The sequence below is a fragment of the Lates calcarifer genome, linkage group LG12 (assembly GCF_001640805.2).
Source record: "Lates calcarifer isolate ASB-BC8 linkage group LG12, TLL_Latcal_v3, whole genome shotgun sequence".
Taxonomy (NCBI): Eukaryota; Metazoa; Chordata; class Actinopteri; family Centropomidae; genus Lates; species Lates calcarifer.
Window position 1 is genome coordinate 13,428,326 of NC_066844.1, and position 21,535 is coordinate 13,449,860.

General features: G+C 43.8%; 1 protein-coding gene across 1 annotated transcript; it reads left to right on the plus strand.

Moving 5' to 3' along the window:
* The first annotated feature begins 1,748 nt into the window (after positions 1 to 1,748).
* On the plus strand, positions 1,749 to 17,233 carry rybpb (RING1 and YY1 binding protein b). Its single transcript, XM_018698998.2, has 5 exons — positions 1,749 to 1,900; positions 2,511 to 2,636; positions 14,505 to 14,810; positions 14,900 to 14,998; positions 15,340 to 17,233. The coding sequence occupies exons 1-5, from the start codon at positions 1,875 to 1,877 to the stop codon at positions 15,587 to 15,589; spliced, it is 807 nt and encodes a 268-aa protein (XP_018554514.1). The 5' UTR covers positions 1,749 to 1,874; the 3' UTR covers positions 15,590 to 17,233.
* The last annotated feature ends 4,302 nt before the right edge of the window (positions 17,234 to 21,535 follow it).

Here is a 21,535-nt window from a genome sequence, read left to right on the forward strand (position 1 = left end):
AGCTACTCACCTCTTATAAATAATGAATGAGGGCTAACTGTTTGTCTTGTGAAATCGTCTGCGAGTAATGTAAGCGCCTTGCTCAAGGGGTGTAGTTGATGAGGGAGGGAAGAATCAGCTCCATAAGTGCACTTCTTCCACCTTTAGGCTAGTTGTTCTCAGTAAATGCCTCCTTTAATATGTTCCTCATCCCCACTGTATCAATAAATTAACTAGTCAGCACAGTTATTGTGGTCTTTAAAAAAAAAAAATTTTAAAAACATATGTAACTGCAAGGACTTATCCCACCTATGAATATGAATTAACTCCACGCTATAACTTGCAACTTAAAACAGAAAAGCACGCTTTTTTTTTCCCCCAGGAACTCATTGCAGAGCCAGCGAGGCAGGACTTAATGTTGTTTTGACTGAATTGTAGTTATCAGTAGGCCACCGTGATGAAGCTCAATTAGAGCAGCATGCTATGAGCTGAGCAGAGGTAATCACTGGGCGGAGGGCAGACTTGTGTGGAGGCACGGATATTCACTCTGAACAGAAAAAGCGAGGGATTCACAATAGGACCTGGAGCCGTGGAGAGCAGCTAATGAGCCTACATGATTCACGCTTGGTCTCCCCCACAGAGAGCCTTGTCCTGGGCAGAGCGGAGGCGCGCAAGAGGTGCAGTTTTTGCTCCAACACATTCCATGACACAGCCTGTCAGAGTCAGGAGGGTAAAGGGGCGATTAAAAGTTTCTCTTGCAAATGCTGGGTGAATGAAAGTTTTTTTGTGTGTCTTATTATAGTCTTGAATCAATCAGGACACTGTGGACATGTTTATTTCGGTAAACAGAGCGGGACAATGTGTCCACCAAGACTGTATCTTTCCCATTCAACCTGATGTTCCAGGGAGCTCTCAAGAAATGGTGGATTTAATGGGTAATGCTGAACATGACTATTCACACTGAAAGACAGCTGATCATCTGTACAGTTATGCCTAATCCTCCATGCAAGAAAATTATATTCAACTTTATGCAGAACAAATTAAAAACTGTCTGTGTAAGTACAGTACATGAAAACCTTTCTTTTATGGAGTTAAGGTGTGGGAGGCTTTGCCCAAATGATCTGCAATATTCCTTAACAATTAAAGTATTATGTGTTTAGATCACAGCCTTGGTGTTTTGTGTTGAGTTTGCACATTCACAGGGTTTCCTCCGGGTACTCTGGTATCCTCCCACAGTCCAAAAACACAACAATGAGTGTGAATGTGTTTGTTTAAGCATGGCTAGACAAACACATTTGCCAGAGAGTTTCCCTCTCTTTCATCCATTGCATGCTGGGAGGGGATCAACAAGTAAAATATGATGCACCCTTGTGATGCTGGGGCACAAATGTCACCCATGATTTTTGTAGTCATGAACAGCTGGTCCATCATGATTACCTCCATAATTATTACAAAAATAGTAGTATTAGTCATAAATGAGCCGGAGTACTGCACTTGTGGTTTTTCCATAGACCAGAATCAAGAATAGATTTATAACTCCACCTGTACAAAAAGCTTATTGGTGTAACTTTCTTGTTACAAAATCTACGAATATTTCAGCCTTATAATCTTTATGTATGCGAATGGGTTGAGGTGAGGTCTATCAAAAATCTCTAGTAGTTATTAAAATAGCCACTAAATATCCATCCAGACTTTTAAACCGACTCGCGCTCTGATTGGCCCAGTGGCGGTCACGTGGTGTAGTGCAGTCAGTCGCTGTGCGGTGCCTCGAGCCAGCGCTGAGTGGAGCCTGTCTGCCAACAGCTTCAGCAGCGGCTCTATCTGGATCCTACTACACTCACTGACAATTAAAGGAGGCCCCTTTTTCTTCTTATTTCCGAGGACTATTCTTCACCATGGGCGACAAAAAGAGCCCTACCAGGTAATGCGACCACCCATTGTCGGTTTACACTTGTTTTGTGCGTTTTGGGCTCGACATTCGGATGCGTTTCTCTCTCTCAGGGATCGTTTCTCCCTTTTTCAGTTGGTATGCCACAGCTAGCTAGAATAGTGCAGTCACTATGGCGGCTTCTCGCTCCCTACAACCCAGTCACTTAACAGACAAAGGGAAATTTTTCAGAGGATACGCCTGGCATTCCCTGAAACGCTCTTCCGTCTCGATGAAGCCTTTTGGAGGGTCAATGTCGAAATTGACATTGTTTGATATTGGTTTTGTTAGCCGACATGCTAAGCTTCGATGCCGAAATTTTTAGCAATGCTTGCCTGCCTGCTAGCCTAGCTGGCGATACAATCGGACGGTGTGGATAGTCGTCCGCTCCGCCACTGAGGGGATTTATTAACCAAGGAGCTCTACTTGCCGGGACTCGAACCCAATATTAATGACAACACCACCATGCTTTGTGCCGTTCTTAGTACCTTGTATATTTCACAACAGGTTATGTTTGTCACAACCCCCTTTCTTGTTAATTCACGAAATTTGTTGGTGGTATTTCTTAAACTAACTTGACCTTAACATTTGTCTCGTTCTTAAGGCCAAAAAGACAAGCCAAACAGACCGCTGACGACGGCTACTGGGACTGTAGCGTCTGCACCTTCAGGAACACCGCCGAGGCTTTCAAATGCAGCATCTGCGATGTGAGGAAGGGCACATCCACAAGGTAACGTTGCGCTCCCTCTCTCTCCTCTCTCTCTCTCCCTCTCGTCTGAGTGTCTCGTTTTTCCCCTGCTTGGCTGGCTGCAGCAGCATTGCATCGCAATTTATGGGAATGACAACTTTGATCGACAGCCTATTTGTCTGAGAGCGAACGGGGGACTTGTTGATGGACAGTCTCGCAAACATCTTCTGCCGTTGTCTGGATTATCCGTAGTTTCTCATTTTATGCGACTAACATTGCATTGCTTTTATGCATTCGTCTAGGTAGGCAGGCTGCTTCACTAGCCAGAAGGGGGGGATGGGGTGGGGAAGAGGGACCATACTTCATGATGGCTGTACAGCTTACAGTGCATCAACAGAGCAACAGCGAAAGGAATGCTTTTTTTCCACGGAGTGAAACAAGGTGAATGCATGTATGCGCTTCTCACCTACCTGTAGGATTGCAGAGGTTCTTTCACTGGTCTGACAAGTGAGATTCATTGACCATGAAGCTGATAGAAGCTGATATACAGTAAGGGAATTATTGTATTTTTGAGGTTAAGAAAAGAGGTTGTAAAAGGGATTAGAAACATCAGATGTGTGTGGTTTTTTTTTAATATATTTCTGGCCATCACCCCCCCCCCCCTGCCTTGTAGTATAGGTCAATGTCATTTCATGCCCAAGCTAGCGTGTTAAGGAGGTTCACTAGTTTGCCAGTGTTCCAGAATCCATTTTTAAAAAAGACATTCCATTTAATTCACCAGGATTAATCATTTTCTAAGACACAAACTTAATTTGTTCTCAAGGCTGTTTACAAGTGAATTTGCTTTTGTTTGCTCTCAGAAAAAATCTTCAGATTAATCATATCATCATTTATAGTAATAGGCTTGTATGTCCCAGACATTTCCCCTGAGCTCAACTTAGAATAAATTTTGTGATGTCAGCTGAACACAGCACCTTATGGGAAACAGAGATGAAATCACTGTATAACATGACGGGATTCCCTTTCGGTTTTGTGTATAGTGACGCCTCTTTCTTCTGTTCTGGGGAATGTTTTTGATGATAAGTTGTGTGTGCTACGGTGAGTTTGTTTGCTCATGTCATTGGTTGCATGATGAGGTGGAGAGATAGATGAGTCATTTGTGGCTTAGTTCAAGTCCCCTGCACTCTAACCTTTCCAGCTGTGGTTTTACAATGAGTGGCTCGGCTGACACCCATCATGCTGCAAACGGGGAGAACACATTTGACGCTGGTTTTTACTGAGAATCCTAAAGATTGAGTTCGGTCTTAATTGTCTGGCTTCCCTCCCCCTATGAGCTTTTCCCAGCAGCGAGTAGCTTAAGACCACAGCTGATGATGCAGACTGAGCACGCTGCGCGAAAGCAGGAAGCGGAGACAAGCATGTCGTAGCCATCCTGCCACTGTGCTTTGGCAACAGCCCAGTTGCCTCTATTTGGTAAATGGGAGCACATGACATCACCGGAGTGTTTGTCTCACATTGCTGTTTGATCTGAATAGTTAACCTTTGATTAATGCAATTGTATAGTTGTGGGGCTGCCTCTTATTCTAATGAGTACTAATTAGCTGTCTTTTCTTCACTGTGTGATGTGTTCCAGCAAAGCATGGGACAAAGCAACATGCTCTTAGCTAAATGGTTCACACTTAAGGCTATGTGTGGATGTTTGTCTTGCTGCTTTTATCTGAGGCTTTGCTTTGAATTTGCTTTTAGGCATGAGGACGCGTGTGTTCACTAATTAGTGTTCCACACTGCTGCTTGTTGGACTCAAGACGCTTCTTTTCTCAGTGTTGAAGTCATGATTTTGTGTTTTTTACAGGATAGGTCAGCTTATGTGTTGCTATGTCCAGTCAGTGTGACATGGATTTATTAAGACATGTTTGGTATTGCTTGTTTTGCATGGCATAAATGTGTAGAAGCTAGTTTTTCCACACACTCCTCCCACAGTTGCCAAATGTAGCTGTTTCCTGTGTCCTGGGACAAAGGTCAGCTGGTAATGGCTGTAGCTGACTGTAGAAAGGAGAGGATGGATGCAGATTAAGTTTTGGGCAGGGTCACAGTCAATCACACCTCCATTTATTCCAGAAAAGCTGTTGGTACAACAGGTTGCAGTCAGCAGACACTAGTGCAGTGATGTGGTTTCTACCTGCACTTTGAATCATCCTGGGTCTACTTACCTGTTCTACATGAAATTTAAGATCAGATAAATATTTCCATCCCCTTAAGCTTGATCCATACCATCTGTACTGGGTCATTGAGACACCAGCTGTTTTCACAGGTGTTGATGAAGAATACAGAGTTAGAATGGTCTGTGGTGATTGACAGGTAGTGGCTCACTCTCTGCGAATCTTGAATCACACTTTGTCCCCTGCCAGCAGTAGGTAAGCTAGGTAACAGTGGGTCATGCCGCTCCGATTTGTGCTAATGGAGGCAAGAATGTGTGTTAACGAGAGCTGTGGCATCAGCATGCGGGGAGAGGCCCCGTTCTCCCCAGCCGAGCACAGCCTAATGAACCTGTTGACCCAGTCCAGCTCAGTGATGTAACATGATACCCAAGTAGGCTAAATCTAGCCTCTGCTACTCTGACTCTTAAACAAGAAAGCATTCTGCTTTTTGCACCTGACCTTGCTGCTAATCTACAAGTCCAAGTGGCCCAAGTGTTCAGCCTCTGCATTCAGTGCCTGCGTCTTTGGTAATTGGAGAAGGATTTGCATTAGCATCCCCTGTGAGGTGCATGCTATCATATTTAAATGTTTCTGGCATCTGAACCTGATCACTGTGTGAACGTGACACCGTGTTGCTGTACATCAGTTTGCTTTGTGGTGGTGTTTGGTATGCACCTCTGGCAGCCCTGGGGCCCAGGGAGAAACCATTAGGAGCCCTCTAAAGCTGATTGATGGTGGGGATCACAGGAAGTCTTGAGGTACCTCAGTCTTTGACTGCCGTGCTGTTATCTTTGCACTGTTGCTCTGTTGTCAACCATTTCAAGTAGCTCCCATCTGTGCTTTATATGAAACAGAGCAAATGGGTATCTCTCACTTGTTAGCAAAATGCAGTGCTGTGACTTGATTAAATGAACTTAAATGGTCTTTGAATCTCAGACTGCTGCAAGCATACACAACCAAAACCATTACAATTGATATACTACTGTATATAGCACACTATGAGATACAGGGGTTATTCATACAGGTGTCACACATAAGGCAAATAAAGGCAAGTAGGTTCTGAAAATAGTAGTTTTCCATAAATATTAAAAGATTGTTTGAACAGAAAATGAAAGCCAAATTGACACTTGTTCATACGCTGTTATAGTGTTATATGTAACACACAGTGAATATAGATGGAAAGAAACTGGACGATTTTTGTCAGTGATCTCAGTGGGTGGAGTCCGGTTTACTCAGTAAAATAAACCTAACCTATCAAAGAAGTCTGGTTTAGCAGTGTGTAATATGATGCAAAGGCATCATAAAAATTCTTAAAAACCTGATGATTTGAGCTGAATCAAATAAAAACAGCACAGCATATTTTGCACATAATTTGTGTTCTGTGTCTGTGTCACCAGACTGTCTCTGTAGGTTCATGATAGCCAGCTTACACTGTACCTAGCTAAAAGTCCTACCTATAGCCTGTGATTACTGATGTTGTGTCTTTTTTGAAACTGTGGAAAACCCATGTTAGTCAACCACTGGCAGTTATTATAATTTGTCTAGGACTTTTAGTCTGCATTTAGTCTGTGGCTTTACAGTAACACCATATGGGAAACCCATAAATCCACAGATTATGCATGTTAGAAGTAGGATTGATAAGCAGAATGATACTCAACCTTAAAGCCATGGGTTTTCTGTTGGGCCAAAGAAAGTAAAAGTGCATCTCTTGCTTTCTGTGTTGTGGCTGCACAATTATTGGAAAATGATTGCAGTGTGTGTTTGTGTGTGTGTGTATCAGTGTGTGTGCCTTTCTGTCTTTTACAATGATGGAATAGAGTCATTATAATCTGTGGATTCTCCCACTGTCACATTAAGGCAAATTGTCTAGGATAATGGAATTACATAAGAGGGACATGCTGGCGCTCAATTTATATCTGCACTTCCTCACCCACCCCCTGCCCCCACAGCAGCCCCCGCTCAGAGGAAACTGCTTTTGCTTATCCAGCATTATCAGCATCTGCACTAAAACCCTAAGCACGAGCGGGTAGCCCTAATCTTTACGTTAATTGCCGGATTTAAAAGTTCTTAATTACTTCATGGGATTTGGCAGAGTGTGAGTGATTAAATACAATAGCCAATTTGGCAATCTGACAAAACAGAGAAATGTTGAGAGAGCTGTTGAATCGGGGCTCCTCCCATTCAGGAAAAAGATGAGGCAAGCAAATGAGTGTGACAGTGAGGGAGCATGGCGTCTCGGGAAACTACTCAAAGAAGGCATATGAGGACAAGGAGGAAGGGAGCGAGGGAGTTGTTAAGTATGGAGTCAGAGCTATCTGAGGAGTAAGGAGAAGAAGAGGGCAAAAAAGGACAAGGGGAGGAACAGAGTGATGAAGAGACAGAGAGGAGTGTAGCGTCTGGACGTGTGTGTGTTTTGAAGGAAGGGGGGTGTGGATGGCTGCAAGGGGGATGTGCTCACTCAGCCAAGAGTCTCCAGGGGCTAAAGCAGAGCGAAGCGCATCATTACCCGGGGAGGGGGAGACCGGACAGTCTCTTCTGTTTCTACCAGCACCACCATCCATGCATGGGAAAAGCACAGCACCATTTGACATGTCATTTGCCTTATATGAGGTTGAGAGAAAAACCTGAATTGGCCATTTTTCCAGTAATTTAAAGTGTTTTGATCTTATTAATCTGCATTCTAGTTTCAAAGCAAGTTAGTTTCGGTTAGACTGAACATTATTAAGAGGCCATAGTCCGGAAGACTCAAATCACTTCGGTAGATTTGAATCAGCAGAGGCTTTGCATTTGACCTCTTGGTGTCAGGTTTCCCTTCTTGTTTTTGTTTGATCGCTTGACATTGTTTCCCTTATGTAGAACATGAGATCCTGCTGTGAAGGTGCATTATCCCCTTTTGGCAGTGGTCCTTGATGATTTGTTGAGCAAATTCAAACCAGGCTGTGTTTATACTAAAGCACGCAGGCGAAAAGATGAGTGGACAGCAGCAAGATAGGATGACTGGGTCTGCTTGACAGGTAATCACACAGGCCAGAGACAGGCAGCAGGAGAGAGTGAGAGGAGCAGTGTAGCGGAGACCTACTTAAAGATAGCTGGATTTAGGGAGGGTGGTGGGGAGGAGGGGGACTAATGCGCATGGAAAAAGTGAAGAGAGAGTAGGGAAGAAGACAGAGACAATGATGGAGAGGCAATGGAGAGGAGGAAAACAAATGAGTGATACTGAGCAGTGTGACACAGTGCTGCTGATGGAAGTAGCTCATACGCGCTTAGTGCCTTTGTAGTGACTTGCTGTCAGTCTGATGCCAGTTCACAGCCTCAAAGGTCAGTCACGGAAAGGAAGGACTTGTCACTGTCAGGATGGAGTGTCTTTTACCCATAAGCAGAAACAAACCTAGACGTTTTCCTTTTTTAATTCCTCTGTCTTAGACCTCCTTTTCCTCTTGTTCATGTTTGTCTCACTCAGATGCACTGAACCTCAGACAGCAAGACTCCCTTAGCTTGTCAAGAGAAGCAGAAAAACACACTCCTGGCAGCCAGTATACTGCATAAGGTCTACAGCTGTTGCAGAAAAGTTGAGATATCTTTTAGAGATTTCCTTGAATTCCTTTGCTCTATCCAGTATTGTCAGTACTCGGTACCACGGGAACTAAATGCCATGCCTGAATGTTGTACGCTGTTGCTGTGCGAGTAAAAGGTGTGGTGTGTAGATGCTTTCTGGAAGCCTACTGTGCATACAGGCAGAACACCTAAGGACATTTGATGGAAACATTGTAAGCGATCTACAGACGCCCCATAAGGAGGGTATGGTGGGGTGGGGTGGGGGGGTAGAAGTGGCAGTAACATTAAGCCCTCAAAATCCTGACTGGAAGGGACGGATGAAAGGATGAATGCTTAATGCCTCTGGTGGGCAGTGGGAATGAATTGAGAAGCACTATAGCCCCAGGCTGCTCTTCAGGTGTTATCCTCATTCAACCTCCCCAGCACACTCTCTCACACAGATTACCCATGGATGGCTAGAGGTGACAACACTACTCCAGTCACTTCAGACCCAGACTGATCAAGAATTTGCTCACAGGGAACATACACTGACTTGTGAGTTTATTTGGAGCACATAACTAATACAACAGTCCCACAATAAATCCTCCCTTCAAGAAGGTTACTGTATGATTGTATTGAAGGCTTCAGTCTGTGTTTCTGCTGAACTGTACAGCATTACACAAAGAGGTGTGTCTGTTGTTTAGCCTACCCTCATTGATTTGATAATAGGACCACCTGTCAACATACAGCAATGCAGTTTAACAGTATCACAGACTGCATCCTCCAGAATGATCATGCAGTTGAATCAACACTTCTTTAGCACAGTTTCAACAAAAATGAATCATTATGACCTTATTGTAGGAGGGATTTCTTCTCTACTCTGTTGAATTAGACTGCATCAGTTTTAGTAGTAAGTAAGTCCTGTAGTCTATGTATTTGTATTTGTCAGTTTTCTGTTTAATATCCCAGTAAATAGATAAACAGGTGTGTTAATGTGCACTGATGGAGGTTCATCTGTAAAATTTTCTGACTGAAAGATCAGTCAATTAACCGAGAAAATAATAATCAACAGATTCACTGATAATGCCAAGGCCAGGCTGACTCATTTAAATAGCTTTTGTTCAGTCAACAGTGAAAACACCCCAGTCATTAGTTTAATATAAGAGAACATTAAATTCAGCTAATATTTTTATTTGTGAACTGGTAACAGTGAAATTTGGTATTTTTGTTTAAACGTGGACTAAAAAAAAATCAATTATAAACATAGCTCATTGTTTTAGCTCTTAAACATGAAATTCTACTCTTAAAATGTTTTACTGAATAACAGTCCATATTGATAATTGTGCCGTTGTCTAATGTGTGACAGTACCAATTTTTTGTACTGTTGCACTGTTTTGGGAACATTTTGGCAGTTGTCAGTTGTCCCATGAATTGGGTCAGGCAGGGACTGTGAAGTGCTTTTCCCAGACATACCTCAAGTCACTCTGGAAAGATTGTCCAACATTCAACAATACAACAATAGCATACATATACATACACAGATTTGAAGCGGCACAGGCAGGCAGCTCTGGGCTCTGCTTCATCACCCCCATATTGGTTGGGGGGAGGGGCAGATATCACATGTTTCTGCATAACAATCAAGGCACACAACAAGTGTGGACACAGAGAGCACACAGATCGTTACATGTTACATGGTTGCCAACACATCACAGGTGCTGTGATCAAATTAAAACCCAATTGCATTCTCATATGTTGGATGTGAGAGATGTGCTCAAGGCTAAGGCTATGATGGTCTCCCAGTCCTGTGTGGGGAGAAAACCAGGCCACTGGTGAATGCACTGTGAATAGAGGATTCACGTTTCTCTAAAACATTGTACGTCACCAAAGACAAGGAGCCCACATTTGTGCTGCGTAGATGCAGTTATTTACAGAGTCTGAATGAGAGAGTGGGTGATGTTAAACAGTCTGAGCTCTTCGATGGGCTGTCCATGGTAAAGGAAGACTGTCGTCTGTCTCATTCTCTCTCTCCTCTTCGCTCAGCTGTCTGCCACTGCATTCACTCAGTCTGGCAGGAAATAATTGCTTGTCCTCCACACAGCACTTCAAATAAAAGAGCTGTGTTAATGAGGGCTTTCCTGCGCCTCTCCCTCTCTCTATCACACTCTCCATCTCTCACTCACTCTCTTCATTACCCTGTCTCTCCATGAAGTGCACGGGCTCATTGTTTTTGGTTTCTGTAGAAAGAGTTCCCTGTGAAACAGCAGCTTCAGCTTTTGCTCTTGGCTAGCAGTCTCAGCTACTCCTGGCCAGCGAGAGCACCAGCTGAGTAGAGGTGTGTCTGTTTCTGGGACAGTTCAGGCTGAGTGGAGCAGTCTAACTATGGGTGTCAGTCTGACTGAATTAGGAGCTTTTAAGCATGATGATAGTTATTTCAGGGCATCCCGTGGCGGGAGTCTCCCCACTCCTCCTTTCCCTGGAAGGTGGAATTCAGGGGCAAGCATAGGAGGAGCTGTCAATCACGGCCTATTGTTGTGCGCAGGGGAGGTAATATGCTGTAAGCCCTCACAGTGGGATGATTAGACAGCATGCTTTTTATACACTTGACACACACACACCACACACACACACACACACACACACACTCACACACTCACACTCATACTCATACTCATTCACACTCACTCACTCACATTGATTCCCCAGGAATATATTGGCAGTAGTGGGAGGTTGGAGCAGTTTCTGCAATTGGACCCTGGGGTTCACTCCTGGTCCTACTCCCAGTACCATTTCCAGTACCTCTTGTGTTATATACTGTTTGATTTGGATGTTTGCAAAATTATATGGTGGGTGTAGAGTCATTTTTGGCAATGCTGTAGTAATTAGTACACTCTATTCCCAGCAACATGGACATATTATTTAAATATGAACTGTCATTTATTTTAAATATGAAGTATATTGTTAGGCACAGGGAGACTTTTTCCAGTTGTCTGGGACCACCACTACTTAATAAATGCAAGCGGCTCACATACATGGTGTCATGCAGAATCTCCAGCCATGTTAATGAGCCACAAAGCCGTGCTGTGCAAAGCCATGATGTGTGGTCAGTAAATAAATAATGGGGCAAAGAGAGCTGTGGCTCTGTCATGCCAGCAGTATCTCATGGCAGACTTACAGCTGGCACTGACCGGTTAACTACCGCAGCTGCTTCTGCTGCCGCCACTGCTGCTAACACAAATCTCAGATTCTGACCAGAGCCTCAGCTCTGCAACAGGCAGAGAAGGCGTGGATCCTATCAATCAGTCAATCTCTTATCCACCACCTCCTTTGGAAAACAGCTCTCACTGCTAAACAAAATGATATCTGTTCTTGTTGAACGCCGTCTGTGTTCACAATCTGTTTACTCATGGCTGTGGGTGAGAGAGAAAAATATTTTTTTCATAATGGGTGTATGTGGGTGAGTGCGTGTCATCATTGTAGCTTTGATCATTGCTGTTTTCTCATGTAGCGTGTGCTGCCTACCCAAAACTTGAATTCTTTGTCACATTGTCTCAGTGGAATGTTGACAGTTTCCCACCAGATGTTGACATTAGATTAGGAACCCCGTTGTACTCCAGGGACCTACTATAACCCACAGACTGGGCTGTATCAGAATGTCGTCAGAATAGAGCCAGGGCAGGGAAAACCAAGACTACAGGACTTTGTACAGTGTACAGGAGTCTGGAGGAGTTTATATTATTATCATCTGACATTTGTTTTAAATGTCACAGCTAATTCAGCATGGGGTTATGACATGTGTTATTTGCTCAGTATAAATTTAGAAAATCAGTAATATACAGCCAGCTGTGACAAATTGGTGTTGTGTCAGTACTGGTGACTGGTCTAGAACTGTAAACTCAATATCATCACTTCAAGATTAATAATCAAATTAATCACTTTCGCATTTCTAAGCATTGCAGAGCGTGATTAGATTTATCCAAGCACTGTAAGAAGGAGCTCTCACACTCAATAGGGGAAGTAATTACTCTAGATTGAAGTGAAATTGGGATCAATTTGATGGGAATGGGCTAGGGTTGGCAATCATGAAGATAGGATGGGATGGGAGGAAAATTTCACTCTCATATCACCCTCTTAATTCTCACCCTCCTGAATGCTCTGTAGGGTGCCTCACACAAGGGCAGCAGGTAGAGAGAGCCCAAGGATTCAGGGAACCACAGCAGCTAATGGATACTGGATCAGCAGCCCAGGGCTCATCAGCATTCGCCACAACTGGTGTATTGATTTGAGTGTAGTGCAAGCATTACGACATGATGCTCTATTATGCCCCGATTGATTGCCTTCTGATCGGCCGCACGCCCCCACCCCCTCCTCAAGGACTGCCTCTCTCTATCTGTAATAGGCTGCAGCAGGATGATGCTAAATGAGTTTGATGGAACAGATGAGAGAAAAAGTTGCTATAGAATTGGACTGAAAAACAGACTAAATAGTGATAAACTGTTAGAGTTTAAAAGTGCTAGGCTACTAAAAGACAAAGGGACTGAGAGAGTTGAGAGTCAATTGGAAAGACTTGAGAGAATGGATGTGCAGAAACAAGAGTAACTGGACTGACCATATGATGTTGCCAAATTGAAACACTGAGGCTAACCACTTAAGCAGCTGTCTGAAAACCACTCTCCACAGCAAGCCACTGAAATCGGCATCATCAGCCTGACACACACTATTGAGCTTCATCTGTTTTTGCCACACGCATTCGCTCTTAGGCTCCTTTCACAGTCGTCCATTCCAATGGCAAAGCCAAAAACATTTGTTTTCACTGGGAGAAAACAGCGAACAGTGTTTTTACTGGGAGAGCTTCATTTTCCAGCAGTAACACTTGTTTATCGGCTTAGACTGACAGAGTTTCTACAACTTTCAACACTCCGTACTTGACCACAGGTCTCATAAAGCAGTCCTCAGGATCAAGGGCCCTTTTTTCCACTGGTGGGATATCACAAAAACTCCTCCTGCCAAGACTAAAATTGGGTTTGGAAGGGTTGAGTGTACACAGCTAGCTAGTATAACTTGTTGTGTTCCTGTTGAAAGGCCTCCTGAGCAGCCATCGAGCCATGCCAGGCTGTTTGTTTGCACGCTACGCTTTTCAAGTGTGTATTTGTGTGTGTGTGTGTGTGTGTGTGTGTGTGTGTGTGTGAGAGAGAGCGCACTTGTGGTTTACTCCTCACCATGCTCGCCCAGCACTGGCCTGCGATTATCCATGTTGCTGGCTACAGTTTGGTCTCGGCTGAATCGGCGTCTCTCCCCTGAGGTCCTGTGCTTCACCCCCCAGATGCTGCCAGCCGGTGTCCATTATACTGCAGGTGTGTGTGGTGTGTGTGTGGTGTGTGTGTGTGTGGTGTGTGTGTGTACACGTGTACACGTGTACACGTACGATTACGTGTATGTGTGTGTGCATGTTAGGTCAGGCAGCCAGACTTCCATGGGTTACCATTTTGCCTTACACCTTCAGGCCGTGTTCATCTGCACACCTGATGGAGCAAGATGCTTCTCTTGCTGCATGTATGTTTGTCTGAGTTCCGTGATACTCCACAGAAAAGATGTTTTCAGAAGAGGATGGTTTGTGATGTGCCGTTTCTAGGAACTCAATGGGATTCTTTAAAAACTGCTTGTGACATTTATCTTCTTTGCTTTAATTGTCTTTGCTGAATAAGAATGATTGAACTCAAAGAGGTTATGGTTTGTGTATATGTGTGTATGTGTTTGAAAATGAGTCAGAAGGGGACGGAGTAGTTCTGCGGTTGCTGGGGCGCCCAGTGTGTAGAGCAGGAACACCATGTCCAACTGAATCTCAGTCTGTGACAAATGGGGCCAACCCTAGAGTAATCAGATTAGAGGACATAAGTGACGTGCTGCAAATGTCCCACCTTGTGATCCTGTGCATTCATTTTATCACAGCCGTGAGCTAATGAGATTACCCTCAAAACAGAGCTTCTTCCCCCAGGAAGCGGCTGCATACACCTACCTCCGCAGCAGCCGGGAGAGGCAGCCTTTTTCCTTCGCTGGACTCTAGGTTCAGTCACCTCTCTTTGTCAGCCATAGCGTAACTGTGTTGGTGCGTGGCCAGAGTCAGCTCACACAGCTCCTCTATGAGTCTAATCCATGTTTGTGCCTTGGATCCTCTCCACAGGAAACCCAGGATCAACTCCCAGCTGGTTGCCCAGCAGGTGGCTCAGCAGTACCCCATGCCTCCCCCACCCAAGAAGGAGAGGAGGGAGAGGAGCGAGCGTACAGACAAGGAGCGCCCGGATGGAGAAGGAGAGCGTGCCAACGGTGAGGGACGCCCAGAGGGCGAGCGCCCCGAGAGAGTGAGGCCAGACGGAGACACCCCCGAGAAGGACAAGAGTGACAAGGAACAGCCAATCAAAGACAAACCCGACAGAGAGAAGGACATCAGCCCAGCTGTCACGAAGAAGCCCAGCAGCAAAAAGACCAGGTCAGTGTAAATATAGAGGCTTCACTTGTGTCTCTGTGTGTCTCCCGTGGTGGCATTATCCTCACTGGTGTGTATCTGTTTTATTCCAGACCCAAATCAGACAACCATCAGAGCCCACCCAGTGACAAACACAGCATACAGTCAGGCAAATCAGCAACCAAGACCAACAAGAACTCTCACATTTCCAGGTGTGTAGCACCCTCTCCTACTCTGTACGTCTGTGGCTGTGTGGTTTCACATATATGACTACACAGTTTAGAGAAAGTCATGCAGCACTAGGCAAGTGGGAAACCTCAAATGATTCACAAATGATCTTTTACACTAAACACCCACTCTCACTTTATGTACACTTGTTCTGACTGTTCATGTGTCACCCGATGAATTGAGCAATTTAGTGTAACCGCCCCCACAGTGCCGGCAGCCTCCCCCTTGTTGTTGCTGAGACACACATATTGTAGTTGGCAGTTCTGGTTATTAAGGTTTGGTTTTTTTTTCTCTCTCTCTCTCTCACTCTGTCTATGCCCTCCAGACCTAAACTGAAGAACATTGACCGGAGCACCGCCCAGCAGTTGGCCATCACCGTAGGGAACGTGACGGTTATTATAACAGACTTTAAGGAGAAGACCCGCTCCTCCTCCACGTCCTCGTCCACCATCACGTCCAGCGCGGGTTCCGAACAGCAGCACCAGAGCTCCGGCTCAGAGAGCATGGACAAGGGCTCATCGCGCGCCTCCACACCTAAAGGGGATCTTTCTGTGGGGCACGACGAGTCATTCTGAGGTCTCGCCCCTTTAACCCCCGCCCCCCCTCATTCCCAGCCCGCCCGTCCTCACCCTGCTCCATGCCCCCTTCCCCCCCCATGTTTCTGGACACTATGGATCCTATAGGGGGGAGAGATTTCACCTTTCTCATCGCTGCCCTGCCTCCATTCCACAACTGCCCCTGGATGCCAAGAGGAGCTGGCTGGCTGAGAGGAACAGTGCGGTGCGCCTGTCGGGGGAAACAACTGCCCTGCTTGGAGAACTTCCCTCGTGGTTACACCTGTGGCACAGGCGAGGAGAGCTGGGCTACAAAGAATAACACATCCCCTCCATCCTAAACCCCCCTGCGGTAGCATCCAGACACTTGTATGTATTGTTTTATATTTGTACGTGGATGTGAGGCCAAGTCAACATTTTTTTTGTTTTGTTTTTGTAAAGAAGAATTCTTCGCTGGGCACAATAACCACCATCATTTTAATAACTTTAAACTATTATTACCCTTATTTATTACCTGTTGCACCTGTATACTTTGATATTCTCCTTTTTATGTTGAAGCTTTGCTGTGTAGCTCTGCCTATCGATCGTTCCTTCAGTGTTTTTATTACAGTTTGAAAATGATAGGACAAGACTCGAGTCACAGACAGACACACCACATACACACACAAAACACACACAGACACAGACACACACACACACACACACTGGTGCTAGATACACTGTGAAGCGGTTTTGCAGATCTGGGATTGCCCATTCACTCAATGTGACAAAGTGCTGATGAATCAAATTCTCATTCACTTTTTCTCAACAACACTGTCTCACTCTGAACACTGTCTGGACCCCCATTAGGTCCATCTGCTTGTTCTGTACAGGTCAATGTGCATCAGAAGAAGATCACCTGAAGTTCAGACACCTGACTTTTTCAACTAGATTGTCTATGATTTAGTATGCTATAGCAGATCTCTTATACAGTATCTTATGTCCTTAACTGTACAGTGTAGGCTGTTGTGTAAAACACTAAAAGCTGTTGATATTTTCTGCATTCCATACCTAAATATTGAGTTTTCTGGCTGAAGGTAGAGCTGTCCTCTCATCTCTTGAGCCAGAGCTTTTTTCTGTTGTGACTGAAGGATGGTTACATGCAGTTCCACTTGGTAAGACCACGTTGAACTGTAAAAATAGACCTGTCGTGTCAAGCTGTTGTGAATTGATTTAATTTCCTCTTTTGTTGTGGTCCTGAAGACGATTCTGAATCTTCATTCTCTCAACCCAATATCCCAGAAAACAAGTGCGAACAATGATTGACAATTCAATTGACTTGTTTTTATTTTTTATTAATTAATTTAAGACTCCTGTCATTGAAGGCAAAAAAATATTGCAGTAGTTAATAGAACACAATTGCTCTTTCAATTTTTAGAACAGCAAGGCTTATTTAAGGGTTTTAATTCACTTTCACCTTAGCTGATACTAGACCAACATAATTTCCTTTTAACTGTATGAAATTGTATAAAGAATAAATGTGTATATGATATCTTAGTTTTATTTATTGAAGGACCAAAGGAATTTCATAATGACATGATACATAGACAGATGAATAACAATTTGAAATGCAATTATCTAATGTGTGAGATGAATAACAGTTTAAATAAAGACTAATATAATCCATGTAAATGGTGTTCTTATTGTCCACTCGTCTCTGTGCACAGCTAAATCAGGGCAGAGAAAGTGTCAGTACTGTGAGCTGAGTTGAGGGAAAACTCCCGGCTCTACTCTCAGTAGTGGATGTTGCCTCATGGTGCAGGTGATGAGAAGCAGACTGGGTGTGGGTGGTGTAGCTGAGAGGAGCTCTGGGTCTGCTGGGTTGAAGACTTTGGCCTTAGCAAATCCTTTCTTCTCTCTGCTGGACCACCAAAGTACATGTAGCTGCCCCAACAGAGGCCCCCCAGCTCATCAGCTGAGCCTCCCAGAGCAATTAAAACCAGGTTAGGTGAGGTTAACACATCCCAGAAAAAAAAAACTCTACTAGGATCTGAGGGGCAGGATTTGACTTGTGTTGACTAAGAGCCCTGCAGGTTTCACACTTAAGGACAATAATCACGTGTGTCGTAAGCAATGTTTCAAGTCCAGGAGATGCTTATGCGTTCATAACTCTTCTGCTCTAAAGCTATGGTTAATATGTAATTATGTACTTTATTGCATACAAATATGGAATCAGTGTTCAAAGTGAGGAAAAGCAATGTGAATAGAAATAAAAGGTGGGACTGCTGGGTTGGGGTGTGGGGTGGGGAGGTGGGGGTTGTCCAATTTTTACTAAGAATAAAATCCCTGCTTTGTAATGCAATCTATTAGAAATGGGCCTAAAAAGCCATCTTTTTCTGCCTTATCTGCAACCACATTCACTTGACTGAGTACTCCAACAGAAATGATTCATTGTTAAATTATTGACAAGTGGCCATTTGCTGAGTATATGAATTATTGCTTGTAAATAGAATTTTAAAAAGGTGCAGAAGCAAACACTAAGAATAATGGCATTGGAGCTAAAGTCTTTTGTTTCCTGTTTCCTTTCCGCGCAAGCAGTTCTGTTCTTGTGTGCGACCAGTAACCTTAATTTACTGTGTAAAGATGGTTACATTTTTTAGCTTTGTTTGTCAGAGACCCAAATATAGAATGCTTGTTTTACTGACTGTATAACCTTAACCGTGAATTTCCAATTAAGTGTATTATACAAACTCATTTCTTCCTATAACAATGTCTTGTACAATGCTTTTAAAGTTATTGCTCGGTTTTAAAAAAAAATGGAAAAAAAATTGTAGGGACAGTACAATAATCCATTCTTTGTTTAATCCAGTTTTAGTTTTTCTTTTCTTTCTTTTTTTTTTTTTAACTTATAGCTGATGTGTCATTGTTTCCCCTTGTGAAATGGTCACATTATGTTCCTGGTGTGGAAATGTACGCAGCATTTTCAGCAGAACACGGCTCCTTGTCTAGCTTATAATGTTAAAATAATACATGTTTCTGGCATGTGCACGACTTTGCGCTTATAGGCTAACCTGATCATTTTCCTCTGCTTCAAATAGAAATGTCTATTTATGAATTTTGCTTGTAGTTTTTCACAAATAAAATTGTTAAAGTTATCTATTTTCTGGCTACTCTGTGTCCTTCATTCATCCACATGTACACATGTATTTACAGACTTAGGCGAGGTAAGATCTCCAGCTGCTTTACAAACAGGAAGTGTGTGTACATCTGAGATGGCAGACTATCGATTGAGATGTCCCATGGAGTATGTTTTTGTAGGAGAGGAAGCCTCCAAAGTGCAGCGACACATGACATGAGGGAGCCCTCAGAATGACAGCGGCTTTCAATCATGTCTCCCTCCAGAGGCTGGTTAGTGGCCCACTAATGCGCTATCTAAAAGCTCAGACCCATGACTTGCGTTCCTCTGTTGCCACTGATAATCTATACACATATGAAAGTAAGTGGAAGAGATCAGTTGATGTTCAAATTTGTTTTAAGTGCAGATTCACTTAGGAAATGAGGTTTTCCACCAAGGGAACATGGCTTATTCTGTTGCTCTCTGGTTTATGCATTAATAAAGTCTCTCCAAACAGCCTATCCTCTGGTATTGAAAACAGTGAATATTTCAAAATAAGTCAAGTGGTTGATTTACAGTATCTTTTTGTGATACATTTTTACATCTTGACCATCACAGTATATGAGGTAGTCCTGGGCCCAGATTAGGGACTAAAGGTGTATTCACACCAGGCCTGGTTACCCTGCACTGTACCTGATGGTTCCGACTCCCAGCTGGCCTGTGCTCATACTGCACTGGGCTCAGATACAGTTGCTGTTCACTCCAAATGAGGGGGGGGGGGCGTGTCCAAGTCCAACTGAACCATGCCCTGTGGGCCCGAGTATGGTACACAGCAATCACACTGGTCAAATAAACTGGGCTTGGGGGACAAATGTGCGCAGTGACAGTACAGATCGCCTAATGTGAGTAGACCTTAAATGCCAGCCATCCAGTATGTAACTGAGAGGCCACTTGTATGTGGGGTTTCATTTACGATAGACTAAGAAACTGGGGAAAAGTATATCCAACAATTATAGAATTGCAAAGATAAATATATTAGTTTTACTGCTGAGACACTGTACTATGTACAGTTCTGTCCTTTTGCATTGATCAAGATCATCTTTCATCATCTTTCATCATCTCACGTCTTTTACTCAAATATAATCCAATATTTATTTTTTTCGGTGCAGAAGCAAGGTAGTTATTGCTTTTACTCAACTTTTACAATTTCATGAAATCCACTCACGTAAAATATCATCAAAGTAGCAGTTCCTCAGCCCAAGCAGGATATTTTGATATTCCTCCCACCTCTGGCTATATATCCCCAGGTGTCCTTGAGCCCAGATATTTAACCTGTACCTGCTCCAAGGTCCTCGGAGAGAGAGCTCAGAGAATCTCCCCCTTGAGGGATAAATGAAGTATATCATAAAAAGAAAATTACTTTCAGGTCACTACTCAAGTAGCAAGGGCAAAAACCTAACATATAAGGTGGCTTTCAACTCATAAAATAAAATTGCCATTTGATGTGATGGAGTAAAAATGGAGCAAGTTGGCATTTGCTTTGAATGTGCCATAAAAGTATTTGTTCATCAGGTCTCTCAAAGTCCCTCCTCAAATATTGTAAGTGTCTTCAAATAGAGCAGGAAGGAATATCAGTAATCCTTGAGTGTATTCTTTGGAAAGCTGTGAAAGAATTATGAGGCGAAAGGGTGAAATTGAGGCTTTAATTTTGGTGACTCTTGTTTGTCAAACAGCAAAATGGAAGCTCACTTCCTCTCTCTCTTTGCCTCAACTCATGGAGAGCTGCAGATACGAACTTCTCCAGGATCGTTTTCACTCAGGTCAAGGTCCAACCAGATGGGCGTCTTCCGCTAGAGTCGACCCCTCTGCCAGCCCAAACCGCCATACCATGACCAGATCCATATGTTGAGGAAGGGCTGAACATCTGCAGATAAGAAACCACCAGTTTTATGTGAAAAGGAAATCAAGAGGCTTGATGCAGAACACTGGCAATGTGTGAGACAGAATGAGGTGAAGTGAGCCATATTTCCTCTTAAACCACAAAGCTCTGTGATGTTTACAGTCATGCCTGAGCTTGTGAACCGGAAGCACCGGGGAAGACAGACGGTTTAAATAGCTGTGTATCATCAGCCCCAAACTTCAGCTCACTGGTGTTTATTTTTTACATTTGAGCTGCAGTCATCAAGAGGCAAATTCAAGTGAGTCATTTCATCCAGTTTTTATTCACTACACTCCTCCAGCTGCGCACTCAAACACATCAAACTGATCTGGTAGAAAATCATGTTTTTACAAGCTCACAGTTGTGTTTTGAATTCATTCTTGACCCTGACAAAACAATCTCAAATCAAAGTTCACTTACTCACTAATTCTGGAGCTTTAGACTTTATCATGTTGTCTTCACACAGTCTTGGTTTGTTGTGTGTGGAAAGATGTGACATTTACAGATGGAAGTTACAGAAACCTTGGCAACAAGTGATGGTAAAAATGATGTTTTATTTTGCACACTCACAGCTCTCTAACAGGGCTCTGAGGGTACATCATTACAGATCTGCACACACACTCAGCCAATCAGAATCAGCCCATTCAACGCTGCAGGGGGTACCCTCGCGAAGGGGCACTGCTGACCCCTATTCCGCAAGCACCTCAACATGTCGCTATTCCAAGACTCAGCTAGACTCTGCCCTGCTGCTCTGATTGCTGCCACCAGCCTTCAGAACCTTCCAGTCTGCCTAGATGACTGGGTGTTTTCTCCAGTGCTTAATGAAGAGGGTCTCTCCCATCTTACATTTCTGCAGCCCACTCACTTCGAATCAGTGAGGGAGGGATCACCAGTGGTGGTAAAGTTGGCTGCCCAAACAGCTGGGTATTTTGTT

Bases quoted from the DNA above. Each gene is read 5' to 3' on its own strand.
- rybpb (XM_018698998.2), top strand. From the start codon at position 1,875: ATGGGCGACAAAAAGAGCCCTACCAG. The intron at 2,637-14,504 runs GTAACGTTGCGC...TCCTCTCCACAG, and splicing joins AGGAAGGGCACATCCACAAG to GAAACCCAGGATCAACTCCC. The intron at 14,811-14,899 runs GTCAGTGTAAAT...GTTTTATTCCAG, and splicing joins CCCAGCAGCAAAAAGACCAG to ACCCAAATCAGACAACCATC.